Here is a 25,719-nt window from a genome sequence, read left to right on the forward strand (position 1 = left end):
TTCATTACAAAAGTTATATCCGGAAATATTCCTTCATTATAAAAGCAGATTATTCATTATATTATATTATTCAAACATACAGATGGAAGAAAATCAAATGCATATCAAATTCCAACACATGGAGAACTAAATTCTCAGGCAAAAGTCATTCTTCTTTCATGGAATACAAGAAAACCAAAATCCTAACATGGAAAAGTAGATTATTGTGCAGTGCTAACAATGTTGTCTGTTAAAACTCTTCCTTTGGTCTCAAATTTGAAAAACATAACACAAATTCCCGAAATAATTATTACAATTCCGAACATAACAACCGCAGCAGTTTGATGGCATCCTCTGACCAAACCCACAGCCATGAGTGGACATATCATTCCACCTATTCTTCCCATTGAGGTTGCAAGTCCTGAGCCACTGGCCCTTACACATGTTGGATACACCTATCATCATTGTTAACCCCAAAGAAACAACAACAAAGTTTCATTTCATCGTTTTCAGGATAAATGCATGTGATACCGGGTTGGTGTGTGTTGTGTGAGTGTCTTTATAAGATCACGATTAACTCATGTGTAAAACTAGGGCATATGTGAAGTAGTTGTCAATGGAATTTATAAATTCCCATTTGAGTGATCCTGGTGCAAGTGTGACAATTTATATGAATATCATATGGTTGTAACGTAAGACAAAGTAGCTAAAGAGCAGAATTGCTTGAGAACAATATGGCACAACTGAGTCAAGCTATTTGAGCAGCTAAACATAAATAAGCTATTTGAGCTAGAGTCATTTTTCTTTCATTCATCTTACTTCTTTTTATCTAATTTAGTTAAATCACTATTATATCTTGGTATCTTTCATGACTTAAATCTTTTTCTGAGTCAAACTTTTAAGCCGGATAGGGTGGTCATTTTTTAAAGTTTGAGATTGAGATTTTTTAATTCGAGTTAATCCCTCAAATCTCCATAAACACATGGATCAAGTTATGGTGGCTACTCGAAGATGAGCATTTTTCGAGCTCAAGTAGTGCTATAGCATATAGCATAGAGCTAGCGTGTCATATCAAGTCGAGCTCAAGGATAGTGTTACTACATACTTAGGTCGACTCAACTGCTTTGGACTCGTGATAAAAATTAAGACACAAGAATATTGCAATTTACCTCCTTTGCATAGATGGTTAAGGTGGAAAATGCAGCAAAAAGGAACATTCGAGCACCGAATAGCAAAGCCGTTGTTACGATCTGATTCTGATGGGAAGACAATGGTAGGATTAGAATGAGCCCAAAAAGGGTCAATATTTCCATGGTGAGCTTTCGGCCTATTCTATCCACAAGAATTGTTGCTATGAGAAACCCGGGAAATTCTGCAAATCGATACCCAAGAAAATAAAAAGTTGAGCTGGAGCGGAGTTCCATAGTCAAAACTGTGAATTGAGTTGAGCCTGATAATAGTATTACTGGAGTATATTTGAGCTCAACTCAGTTCATGTGCAACTCATCTCAAATATTTGTTCAGAATTTCAATTTTGAAAAAATTACTAATAATTTCGATACATAGAAGAACAAGATTACCTGCTAAACAAGCTATAAAAACACTAACATAGAGGCTAGCATCCTTTGAACCTTCCAAATTATTAGTCTTCGATTCACACTCATTGCTTCCGCTGTTCAATGAAGATGTCATTAACACAACTCCGTAGTAAGCAAATGTGAATGTGAAATGCAGAATCCACAACAGAAGAGTGGTCCCCCATAGATCAGATGAAAAGAGTTCGAATATGGATTTAAGGAACGTCGTCTTTTTAATTGAGGATGGGAGAAGGGTTCCTTCCGAGGTACAATCCTCTTCGTCTATAACCATCTCTTGATCAGATACAAGACAACCAGTTGGGAGGTCTTTGCGGTTGATAAGAGCGATTTTCTCCAAAATTCTTAGTGTTTCGTTTGTTTTACCTTTCATGTGTAAGTATCTTGGAGATTCTGGAATGAAATTGGACAATATGAGTGCTATTAGAGATGGTGTGGCAGAGAGAGCAAGTAGCCATCTCCACCCCAATCTTGGCATGATAATCTGCACCAAAAGTAATTGAATTTTATGTATAATAATGTAAAAATAAATATGAAATGGTTTGATCTAGCAATTGGCATACCCAAGCAATTGAGGCTTCAAACACTTCACCAAGAATCCAGAAAATCAGCAGACTTAGCATCCAAGCACCTCTGTTAGAACTTGGTATGAACTCAAGTAACCAAGATCCGAAAACATGTCCACCTGCAACAGCGAATCCAAGCAAACATCGGAGCACAAGTAGCGACCCGTAATTGGGGGAAAATGAACTTAGAAATCCAGCTACAATTGTTACTGCGGCTATGCATCGAAGACCCATTCTGTAAAGGGCAGAATAAAGGTCATTTTAGCACGGATTAAGTAGGAAATGGACAAGAATATTGAACAAATGGAAGTAATTCACCCTGATTGAAATTTGGCAGACTCTAATAAAGAAAGAACGACAAGTAAATGCAATCCAATTGCTTTGACAAGATTTAACTAGGCTCAACAATGTGGCCATCAATTGCTGTGCTTTGAAATTTTCCGGAGAATACTGTATGCATCAAAGAAAAGGTTGATTCAACGTTTTTTTTATAATTCAGCTCAGTCGAAGCTTAAAGTCACGAATAGGGTCCCAACAATAACGAGAGAGATGGGAAAAAGACATGAAGTACCGAACAAGATAGTTGTTCGTATAAGCAGGGACAATTGTTGCTGAAAAACAGAGCATGCCCGCGATTAAACCTGTTCCGGTCCAAAATAATTTGAATGACAAAAAGAATCTATATATATAATATGGTATCGGTACTTATATATGCAAAAAGTGACTTAAAGAATGTATTGCAGGAAAGCAGGGGTGTGTGCAGATATTAGGGAGCAAGATTGAGAGTGTAAGATGGTGCAAATAAATGAATTTCATGTGCCAACACTTTTTTTAAAAAAAAATTAATATAAAATTTCAAGAACGTGTAGGTGAGGAGTGATGGCCTCACTCGGCAGCTGGATTCTCCCCTGGAAAAAATGGCAAGTGCATTCTTTAAAACAGAAGATCAAATGCTTCTAAAGTTAACACAAGAAATTCCCAGAAATGGCTACCTTCTCCCATAGGTATCAGCTAAAAATCCCCAGAAATAAGCTCCGATTAGCATCCCACCGAAAACAACAGTCGAAAGGAGGCTCTCTTCCGTGGGAGAAAGTGACCATTCAGACTTGACTGCTGGCCCAATAAAGGACAGCAGATTCATCTCCATGGCCTCCGAAAACCATCCGACACCGGCGAAAACCAGAGCCAGACTCTGAAATTTCCCAAATCCCACGGTAGAAAGCGCTTCATCTAATGTGTATACAGAGCTTTGATCTTCCATTTCTGGGAAGAATACTCAATATCCGGAGGCTGCCTGGGCAGAATATTAGTCCTTCATCAATCTGCAGCCAAATAGTAGAAAAAAGGCAGTGGACCGTACAAAGTCTTCATCAGAAATTTTTTGTTTTCGATTTTAACATTTGAATCTTTAAAGTTGACGATCAACAGAAGAATAAGGTTGTAATAATGAAAAGGCGGTGACTTTGTAAATATCAAATCTTGATTTCTGGGGCAGTATTGGATGCAGAAACCGATTAAGAATCAATTTTCAGTAGCAAATTCGAGAAAATTTCAGTTCCCGTGAATATTGAAGATGATAGTGTCGAAGTTACGGAAACAAAGTGAAATGAAAAAAAATAATTTGAGAGAAACAAATTCTTGGACAATTATTCTACCTCAACTTATTAGTCAAATAGTTAAATTTGCTTTAGTAAATTTGAAACATGGATATTATAGAATCTTAAAAATTCCAAATTAAATTCATAAAATTAGAAGTTACCAATGTAGAAGTAATATGAACATAAAAATTATAAATTGGTTTTATTACAATTTATTGTTATTCCCTTGTTATATATATAATGCTCCAATCGATTATTGGAGCATTATATTATTTTATTTTTGAAAAAAAAAATATTTTTTTTTAAAAACCTGAACTGCTTTATATATTTTAATGTGCTTACATTTTATAATGTTTTTTTAATGTATTGAATTAAAAATCTCTTAGTTATAATTTACGCTTGATTAGACAGAGAACAAATGAGAGCATCTTACGTTAGTCATTGTGTGAATCTTTGGTAACATGTCATTTTCTCAGTTTTGACCCACCATTATTTTGAAACACGATGATTGTTTTTCTTCTTATCTTTAAATTATTATTACACTATTAAATAAAATTGTAGCTGGGGAAATGAAAACACGACTTATACGCTCCCAACTCCATACGAATAATCGTTCACCATACAGTAAAGTCGCTTTTACACCATACATTATTTTTACCATTCAGTCGAATCGAACTCCTTCAATCTTTTCCTTGCCTTAACTCATTCTCCTTCAACTTCTCCTTTTTCTTACGGGCACTTAAAGTTGCTTTCACCTTCGCCCACTCTTTCATCGAAGCAGCACTTCTCATGAAAGGACAAGTGTCGCTTATAACAATGTCCGGTACTGGCATTGGCACCCGTCCAGGCACTTTGTTAGTCGCTGGTGAGGCTGCATCTTCTTGTTCATCTACACTCGTGTGATTCTGCACCTTGGTTAAAGCATCCAAATTCGTTATTCTTGGAATTTCAGGTGCGATGATGACGGTGTCGTTGTCAGCTTTTTCCCTAGGTTTGCCAATATCTTCAACAGGGTGATTTCGATTGTTGGGGACTGGTATTTGCTGGTTTTTGTTTGTTGAACTCGAAACATCATTTCCATATAACAGTTGAGATTCTTGTTTTTCTGAAGTTGCGATGTCAGGCAAAATTTGTGCAAGATTGAATGACCTGTTAGTCGTGTCCCCAACCAGTTGTAACCATGATGATTTTTGAAGCCATGCGGCACCTCTGGATGATCTCATATCTTCAACATCGCTCAGTTTAATGGGTTGAATATCAGGAACTTTTTCCGATTCTTTGTAAGTGCTTGATCTCATATCTTCAACATCGCTCAGTTTAATGGGTTGAGTATCAGGAACTTTTTCCGATTCTTTGTCGGTGATTGATCTCATATCTTCAACATCGACCAGTTTAATGGGTTGAATATCAGGAACTTTTTCCAATTCTTTGTCAGTGCTTGATCTCATATCTTCAACGTCGCTCAGTTTAACGGATTGAATATCAGGAACTTTTTCCGATTCTTTGTCAGTGCTTGACCGGTTGTCACACGTTTCTTTTTTGCTCGGGGATGCAGCTTCAGGATTATGGTTCGTCAAAACATCTGAAATGTGGAAAGTAGCACTTCCCTTCTGATTAACCAGATCTCTCCATGCCGACTTTTTCGATAACGCCACACCATCAGTCAAGTGAGCGGAACCTGATTTTATTTCTGCTGGTCGAGTAGTCACATCAATCCGTAAATCACCGATGTGGTCTTGTGGGCCTTGCTTTCGCATCTTCCTTTTAGAAGGGGACATAACATTTGCATCATCCATGGATACATATGCTTTCCTCTTTTTGTCAAACGCATGCATCGATTTTTTACTTCCACGCGATTCATGTTCCTGTCCCCTGTTCTTAACCAGAGAAACTCTGTTATGTGGGTGGGAAATTATGTTAATCACAAGGCCGTCTTCGTCACTAACTTGATCATCCTCATAGCCCTGGACTTGCACATTATCAACCGAGCTAATAGAAGTATATGTTTTCTCAGTAAATTCAATCACGTTAGAAACTGGCTTAGCACGGTTCTCCCTCTCCAAGAACTTGTTCAATACGGACTTAACCATGTTAAGCTCTTCCTCGTTCACCCCACAAGTTTCTGTGTCAAGATAAATTCCAAACTTTTTCTCAGCCAATTTGAGAGGCACAGAATGCTCCTCACAATCACAGAAGTGGACAGGGAGGGGAGGAACTTCAACCCGTTGGAAACTATATTTGTGCTTTCCCGATCCTTTGAGAGGCAGAGGTTTTATCTTCAAAACAGAACCATAAATATTGACATGATGTATCAGCAATATTATATGATAGAAACAGAACAAAGATAAACTAGCAATTTAAATAAGAGACATATAGTTCGAGATTAAAAAGGAAAAACCTTTCTCAATTTGGGGAAATAAATCCGGAGATGCATTTGTTCAATGTCCAAGTTTTTCTTGGTTGTCTGCCAAGTATGCATGTTTTCATCAGCACAAACATTCTGATCTGGCAACTTTTTCCCAAGATCGGTATCTTCAGTCCATTCACGTCTCAAACGAAAAAGATAGTGTTCTTTGGCCTTCTCGAGTTTAAGCCTCCCCCTTTTCCACATACACCCATTATACTGCATAATTCATTCATCCAAGAACTAAGCACAACTCTTCGGCAAGTCAGACATTGAAATCTAACAATTTTGTATGGGAGTAAAACCATAAGTTAAAGTCTTCAATCAAATTTACACAAATCTTTTTTTTCTGGAAAATATTGACTCATATCCTCCAGAAACTGCAAAAAAATAAAGTTTTTCCTTGCTTATGATTGTATAGAGCTTCCTAAAACTCAATGATTACAATATTTTGTGAACTTCCTAATCAAATATGGCCTAGCCAATAGCATAACTTTCTACATATTCACGTAAGAACTGTACTTTTTTGAAGGCCTCAAAGTTCTTGATTTCTTAACCAGGAGAAAAGATTAATGGTGCTCTCACTGAGACTTTGGACGAGCATTCAAGTTTGAAGTGCGAACGAACGACAATTTACCTTTCACAATTTATCATTTGATACGTGTATTTCTGATATAAGAAAGTATTAATGCCATATACCAATGGCTAATGAACCCTTTCACGTTTAAGTAAATGAACTAAAAGAATATAGACCCTCCAGCCTAAACACGATAAATTCAAAACATATACACACAGGCAGGCATACATTAACATAAATAGAGAGGGAGACAGAAAGAAACCGTGCTGAATAGCTTGGCGAGTCCCTTCTCGGAGGCGGGAATGAAATCTAGGTAGGCGAAGCTGCGACCTTTGCTGCGAATAATTTCAACAGATTCCACAGTCCCTAAAACCGGTGAACTAAACGTCTTTCGCAAATCACCTTCCATTACAGTAGCTCCCAATCCTCCTATATAAATCCTCATCTTCTCTCCCATTATGTTTAATCAAAATTCAATCACCCGACCTAAAAATGCAGTTTCAATTGGTGATTAGGAGTACTATTCCCTCAAATTTTAGTTCAAACCCTAAACCATTAATTTGATCAGGAACGTAGATGGGCCGAATGTCAAGTAACAGTTTGAAGATGAAACAGTGGGCCAAGCTTAAAATGTAAACGGGCCTGTATATCGAGTACCGAATGCTACGTAATCAACTGACTCAGTGGCATGGACTTCTATATGTATATTATTAGATAAACCAAAAATATATAGTCCTTTTATCAAATTATTAAAATATTTTTTTATTTAATACAAATATTATAAAAATATATTTCAGTAATTTTTTATCAAATAAAAAACTAATAATTTTTAAACATAAAATTATCATATCACCAATAACATAGAAAAATATTATAAAAATATATGAACATTTCCCAAATGCTCACATTCTTATAAAACCTTGTTGATTATTCGGATTATAGTAGTAAGTGCATAACAAAGTTTCTCAAAGTTAAAGTTCATTAAAACTTTATCCGATCAACCATGTAAAAAGAAAGAGTGAATAGACCGGCTACATAATCAATTGAGAAATAAATTGTTGAACAACTTGATTATACAAATTTGATTAGTAATTTTAGCTCTAAATTTGTAAGACGGGTTGTATTTTAATGATCATTTGGACACATAGTATGATTTAAAAACTTTTTTAAAATTTAGACTCAAACCCAAAAATTATTATTTCTTTCTCAGACAAAAAGAAAAAATAATAATAATTCAAGTGATAAAATAACAAGATTTTCACATACCATTAAAATCTGAGAAATTCATCTTTAAAAAAAAATCTGCGAATTCTCCCATTTTCGTTCATGTCGACTTATTTCCAACTTATTCGATGAAAGTGGATAAAATCCGAACCATGATTTTGAGGTATACTGTGTTATTGTTCTTGGTGTGTGTGTTTGTTTTTAATTTTATTTCCAGCTATACAAAAATAGACATAATTAAAGAATTACTATAATAATAAAAAAAGAAAAGAAGATTGGACAGCATTACTCCTATTTATTAATCACAAAAATAGAATATAAAACCTAGCTGTTAAACGCGTCTTTTGAGCCTTGCTTTTAAAACGTCGTGCTTTTTGATAAACTTAATAGACGCGATTACTTCTATTCATCTCAAAAAAAGAAAAAAAGAAGCAAGCTGTTCCCTACTTTCGAAAGACAAACCAGTTTTCCGTGCTTATATGCGCGAGTTTATGTTACACCGAAAATTTTACTTCAGGTTTTTGTTTTCAAAATTTTTTAATTTTACAGTGAGATCTCTCGGTGTAGCATAGACTCGTTCGTGTTTATATACTCGCTTCGGGAAAAAAGAGTAGTGATAATTGATGTTTTCTACGTTGCATGCATGTGATTTGATCATCTAGCTCTTTTTCTTTAATTATCTAATTTAAATTTAAGATGTAATTTTTTTTTTATGTATAAATGTCTATTATTGTTTTGAGGATGGGAAACGAAAAATAGAATATGCCTAACCTAAAAGTTGCCTACATCTCGTACAATATGCATGAATGACACAGATTATTTTTTATGACGCGAGAAATCTCAACGGTTGCTTTTCTATGCATACTGTGTAAATTTCGGGCTAATGCAATAACCTTCAAACTACGCTAGTTAGGTAAACCAGATTACTTTTTCTATTTTTTGAAAATTGAGTTTCCAATATATTGAATACTTATAATTCACTTAATGTACTCCATTTCTTCACGGAAATTCATTAACTTAATTTGCATGTTTCCTTTTGTTTTGGAAACTAACGTCATAGATGGAATTTGCGTGACTGTAATTTTATTGTTTGTACGGATAAATTAGTCATGTAAAAATTCAAATTGGAAAATAAGTCTTATGATCAATCAGTCAAAAGTCATAAAATAATTCACTTTAGTTTCATTTTTTTCTTGTTGTCAGTCAATTTACAATCTTAATATACTAATTTACATTTTCATGATTTAAGTTTTTTTCACTAGAGAGCTGACATGACACCGACAAAATGATGACGTGGAGACAAACATTACTGACGTGTCTGATGCTACGTCAATACTTTGATGAAAAATTACTAAAATTGAAAAAAAAAATCCAAATTAATAGAATAAGATCATGAATTGACCGATAACCATGTTAGAGGAGTAAAATCTTATCTTTCACAAATTTTATTATCTATCCAGCTGATGTTAACGTTTGGCATAGTTTTATTTTTGACAAGTTGACGCTTTTTAGTGCCTTTGTTTCTTGGTTTAGCAAGGTTACATTTTAAGTATGCTTTATCTTTATGAAAGGAATAGTTTGAAATGATATTAAATGAGTTAATTAGTAAAACATTAAATATTATGATTCCATGTCATAGTCGTTAGCTAAACAATCGTTTTTCAAATATACATACACAACACTCGTTGAAATTTACAAATAAAACACATATTTCACGATTTTAGTAAAAAAAGAATTTAATTCTAAAATTTTAATAATAATAATAATAATAATAATAATAATAGCTTAATTACCCCAAAAGAATCAGACTTTGGTAGTTAAACAGTCGCCACCGGCACTTCCTCTTCAAGCGCCTTCATTTNAATGTAATCAAAATAATTTAACAAACATTTAATAATTTATGGCAAACCAAGTGGCTCAAAGTTAAGAAAATAATATTAACCAAATTTTACAATCCAACTCTTGATCACAATTATTTAAACCAACTCTTTCTTCCCAGTTCTGTATGAATATTGTAAGATTTTCTTAGCCAAAGAAAATATACACACACACTAGTTTCTCCCACATTTTGTCACCATTAATTAATCTCACAAATATGGCTTTCTGGAAAATTCTGTTCTCGCTAACTCTGTGCCTGTGTTTGGCTAATATTGTACACTCGGAGTTCGAAGCGTTGGAGTGTCTGAATGTTCCGACACGGGAGTTCGTAGGTTCCGTCAATGCTACCATTAAGACAATCCAGCAGGTGAGTTCCGTTTTATCAGGGTTTGCCGGAGTAATGGACAATTTTCGACTATCTATTGCTGTTCGAGATTGCCAAGATCTGGTTGATACTTCTGTGGAAGAGTTGAGCTGGGTTGTTTCGGCTTCTCTGAACGGAAATAGTAAACATCTTCAACCTTTTCTGTTTCTCTTTGGCTGAATGTGCATGCATGGTGTAACTTTTAACTGGAGTGTTATTTTATTTTAGGAGAAACACTTCCTGCATATTANAGTGTCATTTAATTTATTAGCTAGGGAAAATTGTTTTGCCCTCGTTAATTTTTCCAATTTTTTATTTTTGCTCATTAGGTTTTAAAGGTTGGTTTTAATATACTGATTTTTAATTTTCGACTATTTTGATCAAACTTATGACATGACACCAAAAAAATGCTTATGTGTCACTGGAAAAATATTTACATGACATCGAAAAATGCCAATGTGTCAGATTTCACATCAGTAATTTGATCAAAATAGCTGAAATTAAAAGTTAATGCACTGAAATCAAATTTTGAAAACTTAATGATCCAAAACTCAATTTAATAAATTTTAATGAACCAAAAAAATCATTTCCCTATTCAACACCATAGATAGGAATGTTATCAGCATTTTGTTATTTAAAGAGGAATTTAGCAGATGTTACCTAGAGAAATTAAACAAATGGTAAACTAAATTGAAATTAAACATAATATGTTGAAATATCTACGAAAGGCTACATATTGTGGCTGCCATCATCTAGGATCTCATCACTCATCAATCAAGGATGGTTCTTTACCAAACGAAAAAAGAAAAGGAAAATAGATTAATTATGCGTATATTTAAAAAGCTATGTTATACTTTTAAATCTATAAATTTTAAGAATCATTATATTATACATAATTTCTTAAAAATCTAATTTTTTTCCATTTGTGTACGAACGTCAACATATAACATCTTGAATTTCTTTTAAAAAAGCATATAACATCTTGAATTTACAGGCAAAGAAAATGGCACTGGAAATATGAATTCAGACATGAAAACATGGCTGAGTGGTGCATTAATAGATCAAGAAACATGCAAAGAAGGGTTGGATGGCATAAATGGGACCGTGAAAAATCTAATCTCGAGCAACCTAGACCTAATCGCATCGTCGCTCCACGAACTTCTCTCAATGGTCAAACCGACTACGGTCACCGCCCCTGACACCATTCGTGGCAGCAAGAAATCTAAAACCCATGAAAAGTTTCCTATTTGGTTGAGTCCCCATGACCAGAACCTCCTCAACTCCACAAACACCACGGTGGATGTGGTGGTTGCCGCGGATGGAACTGGGAATTTCAGCAGGATCGGTGATGCTATTGCGGCGGCGCCGGAATATAGTGCTAAAAGATATGTTATACATATAAAAAGAGGCGTGTATTATGAGTATGTGGCGATCAAAAAGGAAAAATGGAACATAATGATCGTTGGAGATGGGATGGATGAAACAGTGATCAGGGGTAATCACAGCCATCCTGATGGATTGAAAACGTATGACTCTGCAACATTTGGTGAGAAATAGTTTTCAGGGAGTGCCATTTTTTTTATTAAAAAAATGTACAACTCTTGCTACAAACCCTTAATTCTACGTTTTCTTGTTCAGCTGTGAAAGGGAAAGGATTCATCGCCCGGGACATAACATTCGAGAACACGGCCGGGCCGCATAAGGAACAAGCCGTGGCATTCATGTCCGATTCCGATGAATCGGTTTTGTATCATTGTGCTTTTCGGGGATTCCAGGATACCCTCTACGCGCATAAAAACCGACAGTTTTACAGGGAATGTCATATCACAGGTACCGTCGATTTCATCTGCGGACATGCTGCAGCCGTGTTCCAAAACTGTCAAATCAAGGCCCGGAAAGGCCTTGTTGGCCAAAAGAACACCATCACGGCTCAGAGCCGAAACTGTACGGAAAACGAATCGGGATTCTCAATCCAATATTGCAACATTTCAGTTGAACAGGATATCTTAAATTTGAACATAACATACCTAGGCCGGCCCTGGAAGCAATACTCGCGAACAGTTGTCATGCAATCGTACATTGGCGACGGCATTAATCCCAAGGGATGGCTCGAATGGAAGGGAGATTTGTTTTTGGACTCTTTATATTATGGTGAGTATATGAATTACGGACCAGGTGCGGGCTTAGCGGCACGAGTGAAATGGCCTGGATACCATATTTTCAATGATTCGGCACAAGCAGATCCGTTTACAGTGTCAAAACTTATAATAGGAGACAAATGGATACCCGCGACAGGGATTGGGTATACATCCGGTTTGGCTCACACCTGAAACAATATAAAATTTTAATATTATTTAAGTACCTGTTGAACTTGTCTAGTTATTGTTGAGTTACACATTTAACTAATTATGGATATTCAAGAATTACAACTTAATTATCATCAAAACAATATTCCCTTCTTAATTAGTGGCTAATTGGTTATAGTAGCTAAAAATATCATCGAAAGAAGATAGTATGGGGACAAAATGAAATGCAAAGAAATGATACCTAAAAGTAAATGATTGAATTTTCTATAATATTTTATACCGTATTATAATATATATATATATATACGGATATATTTAGAATAACCCGTGTGTTTGCAGGCTACTGTGTGTTTGGTTTACCAAGTTCGCACCTGAGGCAACGATTGCGGGTTTCTCAGTCGGCATAAAAAAAAATTACCTGCGGTTTAATCTGAACTTTTTATCCACGATATCCCTAAAGGCTAAAAAAAGCATGCAATTTGAGCCAAAATTGGATAGCTGCAAGAAACGCTAATTGACAATCATACATAAAGAAAGGAATAAGCGTGTTCACATAAACAGTCCACATGCAAAAACTTAAATTTCGCTAATTGGATGTTTATCCATCATCCACTGCCTTAAACTTGTACCTAAATTGCTCAAATTTTAATGAAAGCTCCTGAATTCTCTCTAATCCAGACCTCGTTCGACTAAACATCCGCACCCCAACGGCGTTCATAAATAAACTTCGCTAAATGGATGTGTGTCCATCATCCACTGCCTTAAACTTGTAACTAAATTACTCAAATTTTAAGGAAAGCTCCTGAATTCTCTCTAATCCAGACTTCGCTTGCCTAAGCATCCGCACCCCAACGACGTTTCATATATATTTTACAAAAGCGACCCAAGAAAAAGATTGTTTAAACACATCTTAGAACAAGGAAATCCTGCCTTGGCTTGATTCGATAGTAGCCAAGGCAGAGATACTTTTACCATATCAGCAATGGCATTTCAAGATTTCGACCAGATTTCATTACGTCGAAAACAAGAGAGGCAGCAAAAGATTAAAAGGAGGATCACTATTGCCATTGCTTCGAGTGTAGGTGTTCTTCTCTTGGCTGCTGCTGCTGTTTGTGCCGTTGCATACAAAAACAATCTAGATGCTGGTACAGGTGGGCATAGCGAGTCCCACTCTGCTCCTAGACAGGTCGTCACGGCTGATAAGGCCGTAAAATCTGTCTGTGCGGGCACGGATTATAAGCAAACTTGCGAAGATAGCCTGTCAAAGGCAGTCAAGGACAATGCCACTGCTCAGCCGAAGGATATTCTCAAGGCCGCTTTTTCTGTTGCCTCAGATGAGATTGATAAGGTTATCAAACAAGCTTCGGGACTCAAATTTGATAGCCCTCTTAAAAAGGCAGCTTTTGATGACTGTTTGGTGCTGCTAAATGATGCTAAGGAGGAGCTGAATAGCTCTATTTCTAGTATAGAAGGCAAAGATTTGATAAAGTTTTCGTCAGAAACAGGTGATCTTAACAATTGGTTGAGTGCCGTTTTGTCTTATCAGCAGACATGTATCGATGGATTTCCTGAAGGGAAGGAAAAGGATGCATTGAAGAAGATTTTGAAGACTACTAGGGAGCTTGGCAGCAATGCTCTTGCTATTACGTCGCAATTGTCGAGTATTTTTTCCATCTTACAAGTTTCTGATGTGAAACGGAATCTTTTATCTGTAGATGAAGATGGATTCCCATCGTGGATCAGTCGAGAGAACCGAAGAATGTTGAAGACAAATTCTCCAAAAATTAGGCCTAATGCGACTGTTGCGAAAGACGGCAGTGGGGACTTTACTACCGTTTCTGCAGCATTGAATGCCATGCCTGAGAAGTACACAGGACGGTACAATTAGTAGTGTTTCTTCTCGGTTTCTACTTGATTCTCATGTCTGTTATCCTGGTAAATTGTTTCCAATTTGCACGCAAATGCAGATATGTGATTTACGTTAAAGAAGGAGTGTACCAAGAGAGCGTGATGGTTACCAAGAAAATGGTAAACGTCACAATGTACGGTGATGGATCACAGAAGAGCATCATCTCGGGAAGCAAGAACTTCGTAGATGGAGTTCCAACATTTCAGACTGCTACTTTTGGTATTCCTTGGATTCAAATCTTCGTGATAGTTTAAACCAGGACGATATACTTCATGCTCCAAGAAAATTTATTTACATTTTTCACAATCTTGCAGCCGCTTTAGGGGAAGGATTCATTGCCCAATCACTTGGATTCAGGAACACTGCCGGTCCCGAAAAACATCAAGCCGTGGCTTTAAGAGTCCAAGCGGATCGTTCAATCTTCGTTAACTGCAGAATGGAGGGATTCCAGGACACCTTGTATGCTCAAACCCACAGACAGTTCTACCGAAGCTGTTACATTACCGGCACAATAGATTTCATTTTCGGTGATGCAGCTGCCGTGTTCCAAAACTGCATGATCTATATTCGTAAACCATTGGAAAACCAGAAGAATATCGTCACAGCTCAGGGGCGTATAGACAGGAGGCAAACCACAGGGATTGTTCTTCAGAACTGCAAGATTTTGGCAGATCCGAAGCTCGAGCCAGAGAAGGCGAAATTCAAGAATTATCTAGGCAGGCCCTGGAAAGAATACTCGAGGACCATTGTCATGGAATCAGAGATAGGCGATCTGATTCAGCCTGAGGGATGGCTTGAATGGGAAGGAGATTTTGCGCTGAAGACCCTTTATTATGCAGAGTTTAACAACAAAGGCCCCGGATCGAATACTTCTGGAAGAGTTAAATGGCCAGGATGCAAAACCATAAAGAGGGGAGATGCCTTGAAGTATACCGTTGGACCCTTCTTACAGGGAGAAAGCTGGCTGAAGAATCCAATTGTCCCTGTTCGCTTTGGCTTGTTTACATGAGATATTGTTTCAAATATCAGTTAAAGTTTTCTTATTTTTTTCTGTTTATAAAGAGATTCAATATACAGATTGGGCGTTAGATTTTCTTGCTATTCTGATCTTAATCTATTTCTAGGCCAGCAAATTAAGATAAAGAAAACCAACATAGGAAACTGGCCACTTTGGCATGTATTATTATTATTATTATTAACTTTGCAGCTGTAAAATCGAAATGAACAGACCAAATAAATGAATACTATTATAAAAATATTTGTTTGTATCCATTTTAACTTTTAGCATGAAACTAAGAAACATATACCAGGATCAACATTGTTGGCAGGCATTTTTTTATCTCATCCTGATTTCATTTTATAAAGTAATTACATGCTGTCTTTCTTCTTCCCTTGAAATTATCAGAATATCATTCTGGATGGACCTAGTAATTATAAACCAATAAATATTTTGTCTTACAAGTTTGCAACTTTCTACCTGCATGAATGTGCAATAAAGTGACTCAGAATCGAGAAAGAAAATGGGATCACGAAACGACTCATTTAAAACCGCCTCGTTTGATGGATTAGAGGAACAAGAAAGGAAGAAAACGCCTGATACGGTTGAAGTTTTTGAGAGCATCAAAAACGATGAATTTGAAGAGGAGGAATACCACAGGCAAACGCGTAAACGTCTAATAATCATAACTGTTGCTTCTGTTGTATTGATTGTTCTGATCATTGGAGCAATAATAGGGGTAATTCACGGAAAAGATAGTCCCCCCAATTCGAATCAGGTAAAAGATCCGATCTCTAAAGCATGTATCTCGACAAAATTTCAAGATTCTTGCTATTCAAGTATACATTCCCTCGTGACATCCAGCAAAGATTCAACCACTGATCATGATAGTCCCTCACAAATCTTCTCACTTTCACTAAAAGTGACGCTAAATGAGCTACTGAGGCTGCATTCTTCCATTCTCCAAAGGTCCGTTTCCTTCGGAAAAAACGGCCCAAATGGTCCATCTTCTATTATGGAAGTGTTGAATCTATGTGAAAATCTTATCCAGGATGCCATTGATCGTGTCAACATGTCAATTTCCTCGTCCTCTGAATTCGACAAGTTCTCCAGGTACGAGGTTAGTGATGTTAGGAATTGGCTAAGCTCTGCAATAACCTATGAGCAAACTTGCCTGGATAGTCTAGTGGAGTTTCCGAGCATTTCAACGTCCATTCTGGAAGAAATGAAGGCCAATATACAAAAAGCCACAGAATTCACCAGCAATAGCCTTGAAATCATTTCTAACACGTTTACAACTTTCCAAAGTTTCAAGATTCATGTCCTAAAGTAAATGTTTTGAGAAATGGAAGTTGGTCTTGGGGATCGATATTGACTTTTTCTATAGAAAATTGAATATTTATTCTAATAGTCACTTGAGTTTGAGTTTCTGAATTATTGAATATATCATATTGTCATGCTACCTTGGTATGTAAATGTTGCAGGATGGATACAATTTTTTTTTTTTTATGGACGAGTTTGTTACAATCGAGTCTCGTATCCGAGATTTTGTCCAAAAGATGCATTCCATTTTGATATTCAATAAACAAGAAAATTTGGTAATTAGCCGAATCCTTGTCTATGTTAGTTAAGAAAATTATAACAAAATCCAAGTTTGTGGAATTTATATGGCTTGTTGATGATGGCGGAATGGACTTTAGAGCTTCATGCAATTTCTGTAAAAGAAAAATAGAGAACCATTGAATTTTAAACCTAGAAAAAATAAAAATAAAAACTGTATATTTTTAGAATTTCATATCCAACCATAAAAGTTTTAGTTCTCTTCTTTTTAATTAAAAAAAATATACTTTTGAAAATTATTCTTACAAATTATTTTTAAAATAAAAGATTTTTACATCCAAATTCCCCCCATGAATCTTTTTTAAATCAAAGATTTACATATCCAAACTCCTCGCATGAATTCTTACAAAGAGTGTTGGCTTGGATTGCATCATTCAGAATCCAATTTGGACATGTTTTAGTGTGCATTTGGACATAAGATTTCAAATGAAAAGATTTAAATACATTCCAATTATGTGAACGTGGTTGAAACCTATAGATTTGAAGTCTCTCTGTTTATTAACTAATGTAATATACTTCAAATTCATGCAAAATATAAACATTTTGAACTTTCCCCATAATCCGAATCTTTCCGTCCAAATGGAAGTAGGAACAAACCATTCAATGTTTTCAACTTTGATATCTAAAATACAGCTACGTTAAAATCAGTCAACATATTAAAATGCAGCCGGTCAACTTGATCAAATTTCAAAGTTTAATTTCAACATGGAGCTAACAAATCTTCAATATCTTAAATGAAATTATACAGAACAAGATTTGAAGGCTTGGAGGTATAAAAGAATTTAGATGATTAATATAACCAGTCTGTAATAAATAAAAAAAAAAAGAATGGATCATGTAGTGTGGAAAAAATGACATTGAAAAACTGTGGAAAAAATGACATTGAAAAACTGAGCACTAAAAATTGTAAACATCTTCAATTTGTACATCACATAAGTTCAAAATTCCAAATGCGGACGCTAATTCAGAATTACCACAAATGCCATCTAAAATCTGTCAAATCTCAACCGCAAGCCACCATAACAATAAGATTTTTAGGGACTAACTTTTTTTTTTTCTGTTGAAAGACACTATCTTGTTTTTTTTAAGTGACCTTCAACGGAGAAAATATTGGCAAAAGACAATATTTATTTCACCATCAATATAACTTCACTATATCGTCCCCATGCTAACAGATTTGAGAAAAATGCAGTAGACCGGAAGATAATAAACCTGACAGTTGGCACCATTTCAACAAATCGTCGGTTAAAAACCAGTAACAATAATCCCATGGTGCAAATGAACCTTTAACCCTACCAAATAACAGGCTCTTTCAATTCTTGCTTTTATCTCATGAACAATGAGCCATGACTAGAAAAGTTTCTCCCGAACAAATCTAAAAATGGGCCACCATCATGTAAAACGCATGCACGGAATTCATAAGTAAACTCTGCCAATATAAGAGTTTAGATTTGGACCGAACTTGCAGGAATCAGCCAAGAATAGGGAAAATGCGGGTGACATGTTCTAACGGAATGTCATCTGCAGTGGTTTTCTTAAGCTCGGGATGGTTGAATTCGTTGGGTGGAAGCTTAATGAGTTGCCCCTTATCCTGCGTCATCTCTATGGACCAACCAGAATTCGCAATGTGGCTCTCGAGAAACTTTTCTAAGGCCAAACCCTCAATATTAATCGCCTGTGAAACAAACATCCATCAGAAGACTAAAAAAAACACTTTTGGATCCAAACTTTCAACATTCAGTGGCCTGTGAAGCAACTCGTCAATTGTGACCAACTCTGCGAGAGGCATTTTTATCCAGTAATTGAAAACCTAAGAACACCTAAAAAGGTAACTTCAAGGGAAAGAATCAATACCTCAGCAAGAATAGTTCTCGGGACCTTTCTGTAAGTTAATGAAAGAACATGAATTGCAAATGCTTGAATCGCTTGTTCAAAACCTGTATGTGTTATACACCTTTTTAGCAAAACTAAGTGAGTATTGAAAGGAGTATCACAAATGTGAATACATAAGACATGAATGAAGCCAACTTGCACTTTTATTGAAAGGAAACACATCAAAACAAGATAAAACATTATGACAAAAAAAAATTCCCACTAAATTCCTCAATAAACATTCGAGTGTCTAGTTGCAGGTTACCACTAATTTGGTGTTGGTCAATATGATACTCTTGTTAGTAGACAGCAAATCAAATGAAGAACTTCTGGCACTAGTCAGATTATCATCTCTTTCCATAGATTTACATGTATTATGAAAAGTCGGCTCTAGTAATTTTCGACTTTCAGAAGTCCATAACCCTGGATGATGCTGGGAAAAGAAAACAGTATCTGATCATATATACCTGGCACAACATCTAATATATGGCGGCTCTTAGCAGCTTCATCCCAAAACTGACGGAATCTGGCAGTCTGAAGAGAAAGATAATCATATATAATCAGATCTACATAAATTAATAGCATGTCAATCATAGCTTTTGATACAGGTTTATTTTTCACGTCAACGAGAAAAGCGACGAAAACTGAAAATACCTCCAAAATGTGCGAGAGAACAATGAGGGTCTTGAATTGGTCCTCCATTTGCTGGTAGACAGTAGTTTTCAAAGAGAGAAACGGAAAATAATAAATCCTCAGAAAAAGTGGAAATCCAGATAACAATCAATGAGATAAAAAGTCACTAAACAGATAGGGATGAAAATCTCATACACAATCACAAATTATTAAAGCCAATATGTTGGTTCACTGTCGCACTAAAAACGAATCAAAGGAGAATCAATTTTGTGCATCTCCCACTGTGGACATGCCAGTAGCAGCCTCAATGTGCTTCTACATGGGTATGATTGGCATAATAGAGACTACCCACATTTATTAAAGTTGGATTAGAAGAGTTGCCTAAGCATCACATTAAATACATTACTTCACCCTGAAATGCATTATGATTGTTTCAAAAATACTTACCACGAAAATATAATAACCAAGGAACGTCGATCTACTATTAGGAGTTCAGGGCAGGTGGATCACTATGATCCACAGGGTAACAATCATTTCTTCACAAGTGAAAAATACCATGAGCAACCGACAGTTAAAATCTCAAAGCATCACAGGATTTAATCAATGGATTAAAGGGGAGCACATTAAAGTCAAAAATGGCAGCCCATTGAATTATCTTTTGCTACTTTTGGAGAAATGAAGCGGAAATTCAATTTAGTGTCCCAATCCCCAGAACAGTTGATAGAGCTTACTAACTAGACAGTTCAAAGTCGAAGCTTGAATGTAAATTAAGTCAACGACACAACAGAGGCACGCAATTGCATTTCAGATAGAAAAGTACCACTCTTTCAGGAATGAGAAAGAGGCAAAGACTGAAATCCTGAGAAGGCATCGCCATTAAAGCCTGCAGAGGAATGATCTTGACATCAGTACATATTTATACAACAAAACAATTGCAAATAATGAAAAAACGATGTCCACGATTTCTGTTTTCAGACTACAAGTACCTTAACTAAAATTCGAGCCACAATTTGAGTGCTCATTCTCTCCGGTTCGAACTGCATTCCCACAAAAGAAAAAAGCAAACAACAATTAACAAATAAACAGGAAAAAAGAAGGATTAGCTATTAAACAAATAAAAAAATCAAAACCTGGTACAGTCGCAAAAGGCAAAGATTTGCATTCAAACTGTAGGTTTGAGACGAGACCTACGATTGCAATCAAATATCAAGTACGCCATAAAAATGCTAGGTTCTAATAATTTTAACAAAACCAATCAATTATCAACCCAAAAGAAAATAAGAATCCCAAAAGACACGTACTTGTTCGTTGACGTAGATTTCCAGATCGGGGAGGATGTCGGGGTTGTACGGATTGACGGAGATTAGCTGCTCCACCGTGTAGGACATCGTCGATTGCTGTTTTTGACTCGTCGTCGTATTAACTACCTCTCTACCCATTCGTTGCTTCGAATTTGCGTGAGATTAATTTATTTTTGAAACCTAAAAAACCTCAGCTTTGCTGGGACACGAGATGAGAAAAAGGAAGATAATGGCGGCATTTAGGGCTTTAGAGCACATGAACTTTTTTACTGGACAATTATACCCTCAACATCTGTCTTTTTTTTTTTTTAACAAGCACTCATGTTCATGTTAAAAAAGCAAATTTTGATGGAGATATTATGTTGATTGTATAAAAATAAATTTTTATTGATCTAAAATATTTTTAAAATCCACATAATATATCCAGCAAAATACAGTTTGTAGATCCACACAACAAGATTGAGCAAGAAACCATGAAATCATTGTAGGGAGAAATCTCAACTTTATATTTGACTTCAAGTTGGTTTGTTGGTTTGTAGCTACTGTTGATTTAATTAATGCATAATATCTGATTTCAACTCAAAAAAAAAAAAAAAAAGTTGGTTTGTTGGCCGTAATACAAATGCATGTTCAAAAATCACGATAGATAATGTAATTTTTTATAAAATATAAAAAACTTGGACGTTTATTTAATTTTCAAGGGAAGGAATCCCAGTTTTAGTGCAAATAACTATATTTAATAGCTTGAATCTTCTATTTAACTATATTTTATTTTATCTTTAAAATATATCATTTTTTTTCCTCAGAAAATTCTTTGCATTTTATTACAATATGATTGTGCTTTAAATTTAAAATTTGTAATTCATATTAAAATTTAATGTAAGAACATATGTAGCGTGTCAATTGCTCAGGGGTATAAATCTCTATCATCTATTAAGCGTCAGACCATAGGACATAAAATTTTGATCTGATGGTATAACCAAATTAGAATATAACTCTTCATTGATTTTTATTATTATGATATTATCTTTATTATAATATAAATCAAATTATTTTAAAAAAAAAAAAAAAAAAAAACTATACAGATGCAAGATAAAACCTTTTTCGTTTTCTCGTATAGATACATGCGGGAAAAGAAAATGAAATAAAAAGGGATTCAGCCATACATGAGAATTTATAAGTTTTTACATTTTGTGGGATGATTTTGACATCGCTGACAACATATAAACGTGAAGATTGAAGGTAAAACAAATGTGCAAACTAGCTATATATTCCAAATAATTAACTGTAATATTAAAGAGAAGAATACCAAAGATAGGTACAGATGAAAGTAACTACGATACATGTAAACCAAATTAGTTGCGTATACATACTGCTTCCTGCAACAAATTTAGTTGCATACCATATTTTCATAAAAATATCTCTATACATTAAAACTCCAAACTGTCAGCATAAAGTATGAAGCAGTATCCGAAGTCACTGACTCACTGCAATAATATACCCATGCACCTCCGCCCTCTCCTTCCTGTCATCATTCATGTGTCTTCCTTCCTTTCAAAAATGTGAATTGTGAAACCAGAAAAGAGCCATTTTCAGGCCCTCTTCCTATTAAAGAATTCATCTGAAACCAGAACGTAATGTGAATCAAATGTATCGACTTCAATTTTTCATTGCTCTGCTTGTTTTTGTCTCATGAAGAGGTGACCGACGTGGGTACATAATGATTGCCAAAACTAATGAGAATGCAAGACCAACGACTCCACTAAATGGCTGAGAAGGGTGGCCACCCGTAAACCATATAGGGAGATAAGGTCGATATTTCAAAAAGCCACCCGTTTTTAAGATGAAACTGCAAGCCAGTATCCCTGTACGGATCCCGACCGGAAGGGAGAGGCTACCTTCACTTTGTTGACGAGCTCCAGACAAACTCAAGGACAATAACCACAATCCAGGTATTTCCCATATTGACCTATATTTCAATAAATATTAAAATAAGGTGGAAGATAAGAAACCATAAATAACCCTATAAACGGATCCACAAAATAGATATGAAGTAATCTTCAGGTCAAAGTTCCAAACATTAACAAAGAACGATTGAAGACTATGAAAGTAAGAGATACCATGAGCGAATAATATGGGTAGAAGTACCTTTGAGATAAAGAAAATGCAAGCCCAGAAATAATTATTCCACGGTGATAACCAAAATCGGAAGAAATTTCCTCGGGCAACCATGACCGAAAGAGCAATTCCTCCACAGTTGCAACAACAGTTGCAGTGGCAATTCCTCGAACAATCAGCAAAAGCATACTTGCATACGACTTCATCAATGTAAAGGGTTCTGAATATGGTAAAGATAAAGTAGCAGGCCAACACAATTGCACACAGCCAAGCAAGGAGTTTACTGACTGTATCATTAAAACAAGCATTGTCCCTCCAGCAAGACCCATCAAAAAGTTTCTGAACTGCAATGACGGCAAGCGGAGAGTGGAAAATGTGGGTAAAAGTAAAATGTCAAAGATCAAGACCGAATTGAAAAGCAATAATGAGGCAGTCTAGTTTTTTTGTATGTGGCTCCAAAAGAACATTTATTAGAGATTTATTATCCCAGCATCAAGGAACTCTTTCTCAAAACCAAGTGTTCAATTAATTAGACGTTTTGGAGGTAGTGGATCGGAGTTCCTTCCATCCAAAAATATCCAAGAAAAAGAAGAAGAAGAAGAAGCAGCTTTTATTCGATAAAATCTCAACAAAAGCTACCAAGAAAGAGGGAGAATTTTTTCGTGTTGATTCATATCACCAGAAGATATATCAAGGCTTTTAAAAGCAAAAAGACATCCGCTATTGTTATAGTCATATCATATATCAACCAACAACAGCATCATCTTCTCATGATAGAATCATAGAAATAATGCACATACCTTAGGTATCGAAGTAAAATCCAGACCATATTGCAGTAGTGGATCATCATACTTGCGAATTCTTTTCCCCCACAACATTACCATTATCATTATAGAAATATACAGGCCAGTTATGCAAGTAAGCTCGACAATTTTGAACGGATTTGGAGTCGTCCAACTTCGCATTAGAGATGGAAACAACGGAATAATAACAGGTGACCATAGAAGCAGCACCATGAATATAAAGCCAAGAATCCTGATAAGAAAAACAGGGCAATGAAAGGAATTCAGCCAACAATCACAAGATCTCTTGCGACGTGCATATACTGATGGCAGGAGAAAGGATACAAAATTTTTCCACAAATAAAAGGCCATTACTATTTATCATCCAACATACACTAGTGTAATGCACTTTGGAATTTAAAATACCCGATCACAAGATGTTTAATTGAGTTTTAATAGTTTCAACAAGAGACTGTTATGCTTTTTTCTATTCGGATCATATTTTTTTCAATTTTTCTCAACATGTCTCTATAGCTGATGGCCGCCCTCTTTTCCTTTTTCTAATCTTACCTTCAGGTGCTTTAACCATCAGATATGGATGCAAAGAGACTTGGCAAGTGTACTAGGCTTCTGTACTCCCCGAGTTTAAATATCGACCACTTGGCGAACAACAAATGATATGCATCAACTCTTATCCACCTCTCCCAATATGATAACATGTTTTAACCACTCCAATAGGACTATAAACTGTATCTGGACACTGACAATGTTATTGAACCCTCAACGTATCTGACTGTTGAGGAGATCATTGTGCCGTGGAAATTGCTTCAAATGATAAGAGAATGAAGTGTTTCCAAAATTCCAGATGGTTTTTAGTGCAGAATGCAGAGATTAATGCATGTCACAACAAAAAGCATGGTAAAAAATTAATTAGACATTTTGAGTATATAAAACAAATTCGAAATTCTAAAATAGCTTTAGAACAAGAACCCAGAAATTGCAATGATGTCAGGCGTCAGATAATAAAAATTGAAAAAAGTCGTATTCCAGAAAAATATTCTCCTGAACTGTAATGGACAACATTATCCCATAGTTTAGAAAATCATAGATCACCCGGAAACAGATGCAGATATTCACCTCTGAAACAGCGGACGTTCAGCAATATGCAGAAATGAAATGAGCCTGTCAGTTACACTCATTGCGCCACGTATTCCACCCCAAAGCAGCGCAACTTTTCCAACCAGTTTCAAAATTCCCCCCTTTTGTCCTAGTTCTGCTAGCATGGATACCAGCCTATTTTTGGAGTTAAAACTTCAACCTCTCAATGAACAAAATGAACAAAAAAACAGAGACGTCAGAATATGAGAAAGAATGACCGTGCAAACCTTGCATGATCCACTTCCCCATCTTCTGTTGTAGGAACCACAGGACTAGCAACAGTCATTGCTTTTTCCGCAAGACTTGTGACTATATTTTTCTGAGTTCTCTCCGGTATCTCTTCAAGCTCGGAGGGATCTGCACTATTTGCTTCCTCATTGAGGGAGTCCATTAGAGATCCACCAGTTTCAGTATCCTACAAGCCATCATTGAAAACAGGACTCAAACTAAAGACCAAAAGTAGTGTGTGCATCATGATCATCTACACATGCATAAGATAGGTAACAAATAAAAAAGCATGGTCAACCATATATGTCAAATCATCATTCTCTTTCTTGATTACAAAAACTCCACAAATTGGAAATTTCCCTTAAGAAAATCAAACAAATCCTAAGTTGGAAATGCAGAGGCATCACTGGTGAATCAAAATACGAAGCGGTATTTATCAGGTACATATGTGGCATATATAACTGTTAAAATCTAATATAGGGCATATATAACTGTTAAAATCTAATATAAGTCAACTTTGCAATCATGTTATTACACTTAGGGGTGTCAATCGGGTGGGTTGGGTCGGGTTACGGGTCAACCCGCGAAATTTTTTTTTTTTTTTTTTTTT

General features: G+C 35.7%; 7 protein-coding genes across 12 annotated transcripts in view; 3 read left to right on the top strand and 4 right to left on the bottom strand.

Annotated features, from left to right (window-relative positions):
• Window positions 1-85: 85 nt before the first annotated feature.
• On the bottom strand, window positions 86-3,794 carry LOC140961644 (organic cation/carnitine transporter 7-like). 2 transcript variants are annotated; one of them, XM_073420298.1, is made up of 6 exons: window positions 3,133-3,275; window positions 2,712-2,781; window positions 2,138-2,375; window positions 1,560-2,058; window positions 1,149-1,351; window positions 86-434 (listed from the first exon to the last, which is right to left on the bottom strand). In XM_073420298.1, the coding sequence occupies exons 1-6, from the start codon at window positions 3,140-3,142 to the stop codon at window positions 201-203; spliced, it is 1,254 nt and encodes a 417-aa protein (XP_073276399.1). In that variant the 5' UTR covers window positions 3,143-3,275; the 3' UTR covers window positions 86-200. The 2 variants fall into 2 exon arrangements, with proteins under 2 accessions (XP_073276399.1, XP_073276398.1); XM_073420297.1 differs by lacking the exon at window positions 2,712-2,781 and having other exon boundaries at window positions 3,133-3,794.
• A 489-nt stretch (window positions 3,795-4,283) lies between these two features.
• On the bottom strand, window positions 4,284-7,264 carry LOC140961708 (uncharacterized). The gene is made up of 3 exons (XM_073420371.1): window positions 6,982-7,264; window positions 6,137-6,361; window positions 4,284-6,014 (listed from the first exon to the last, which is right to left on the bottom strand). Exons 1-3 carry the CDS (start codon window positions 7,174-7,176, stop codon window positions 4,419-4,421), a joined length of 2,016 nt encoding a protein of 671 aa, XP_073276472.1. The 5' UTR covers window positions 7,177-7,264; the 3' UTR covers window positions 4,284-4,418.
• Window positions 7,265-9,930: 2,666 nt separating this feature from the next.
• On the top strand, window positions 9,931-12,591 carry LOC140961210 (probable pectinesterase/pectinesterase inhibitor 32). The gene is made up of 3 exons (XM_073419579.1): window positions 9,931-10,327; window positions 11,180-11,731; window positions 11,824-12,591. Exons 1-3 carry the CDS (start codon window positions 10,039-10,041, stop codon window positions 12,513-12,515), a joined length of 1,533 nt encoding a protein of 510 aa, XP_073275680.1. The 5' UTR covers window positions 9,931-10,038; the 3' UTR covers window positions 12,516-12,591.
• A 676-nt stretch (window positions 12,592-13,267) lies between these two features.
• On the top strand, window positions 13,268-15,678 carry LOC140961171 (putative pectinesterase/pectinesterase inhibitor 45). The gene is made up of 3 exons (XM_073419496.1): window positions 13,268-14,369; window positions 14,459-14,619; window positions 14,715-15,678. Exons 1-3 carry the CDS (start codon window positions 13,474-13,476, stop codon window positions 15,407-15,409), a joined length of 1,752 nt encoding a protein of 583 aa, XP_073275597.1. The 5' UTR covers window positions 13,268-13,473; the 3' UTR covers window positions 15,410-15,678.
• Window positions 15,679-15,920: 242 nt separating this feature from the next.
• On the top strand, window positions 15,921-16,730 carry LOC140961105 (pectinesterase 3-like). Its single transcript, XM_073419410.1, has one exon. It carries the CDS (start codon window positions 15,921-15,923, stop codon window positions 16,728-16,730), a length of 810 nt encoding a protein of 269 aa, XP_073275511.1.
• A 1,151-nt stretch (window positions 16,731-17,881) lies between these two features.
• LOC140962025 (eukaryotic translation initiation factor 3 subunit K-like) lies at window positions 17,882-21,069 on the bottom strand. The gene is made up of 9 exons (XM_073420866.1): window positions 20,824-21,069; window positions 20,653-20,709; window positions 20,509-20,559; window positions 20,343-20,405; window positions 19,544-19,594; window positions 19,357-19,423; window positions 18,872-18,954; window positions 18,480-18,692; window positions 17,882-18,229 (listed from the first exon to the last, which is right to left on the bottom strand). The coding sequence occupies exons 1-8, from the start codon at window positions 20,959-20,961 to the stop codon at window positions 18,489-18,491; spliced, it is 714 nt and encodes a 237-aa protein (XP_073276967.1). The 5' UTR covers window positions 20,962-21,069; the 3' UTR covers window positions 17,882-18,229; window positions 18,480-18,488.
• Window positions 21,070-22,096: 1,027 nt separating this feature from the next.
• The window catches only part of LOC140961165 (uncharacterized), a 10,858-nt gene continuing 7,235 nt past the window's right edge, over window positions 22,097-25,719 (bottom strand). For all 5 annotated transcript variants that reach the window (XM_073419480.1, XM_073419481.1, XM_073419479.1 and 2 more), the window contains 5 exons: window positions 25,109-25,296; window positions 24,861-25,016; window positions 23,742-23,976; window positions 22,972-23,285; window positions 22,097-22,792 (listed from right to left, as the gene is read on the bottom strand). In XM_073419480.1, coding sequence (XP_073275581.1) covers window positions 22,483-22,792; window positions 22,972-23,285; window positions 23,742-23,976; window positions 24,861-25,016; window positions 25,109-25,296 — 1,203 coding nt within the window. In that variant the 3' untranslated portion in view covers window positions 22,097-22,482. The remainder of the gene's footprint in view (window positions 22,793-22,971; window positions 23,286-23,741; window positions 23,977-24,860; window positions 25,017-25,108; window positions 25,297-25,719) is intronic.

This window comes from Primulina huaijiensis, chromosome 16 (assembly GCF_012295235.1).
Source record: "Primulina huaijiensis isolate GDHJ02 chromosome 16, ASM1229523v2, whole genome shotgun sequence".
NCBI lineage: Eukaryota > Viridiplantae > Streptophyta > Magnoliopsida > Lamiales > Gesneriaceae > Primulina > Primulina huaijiensis.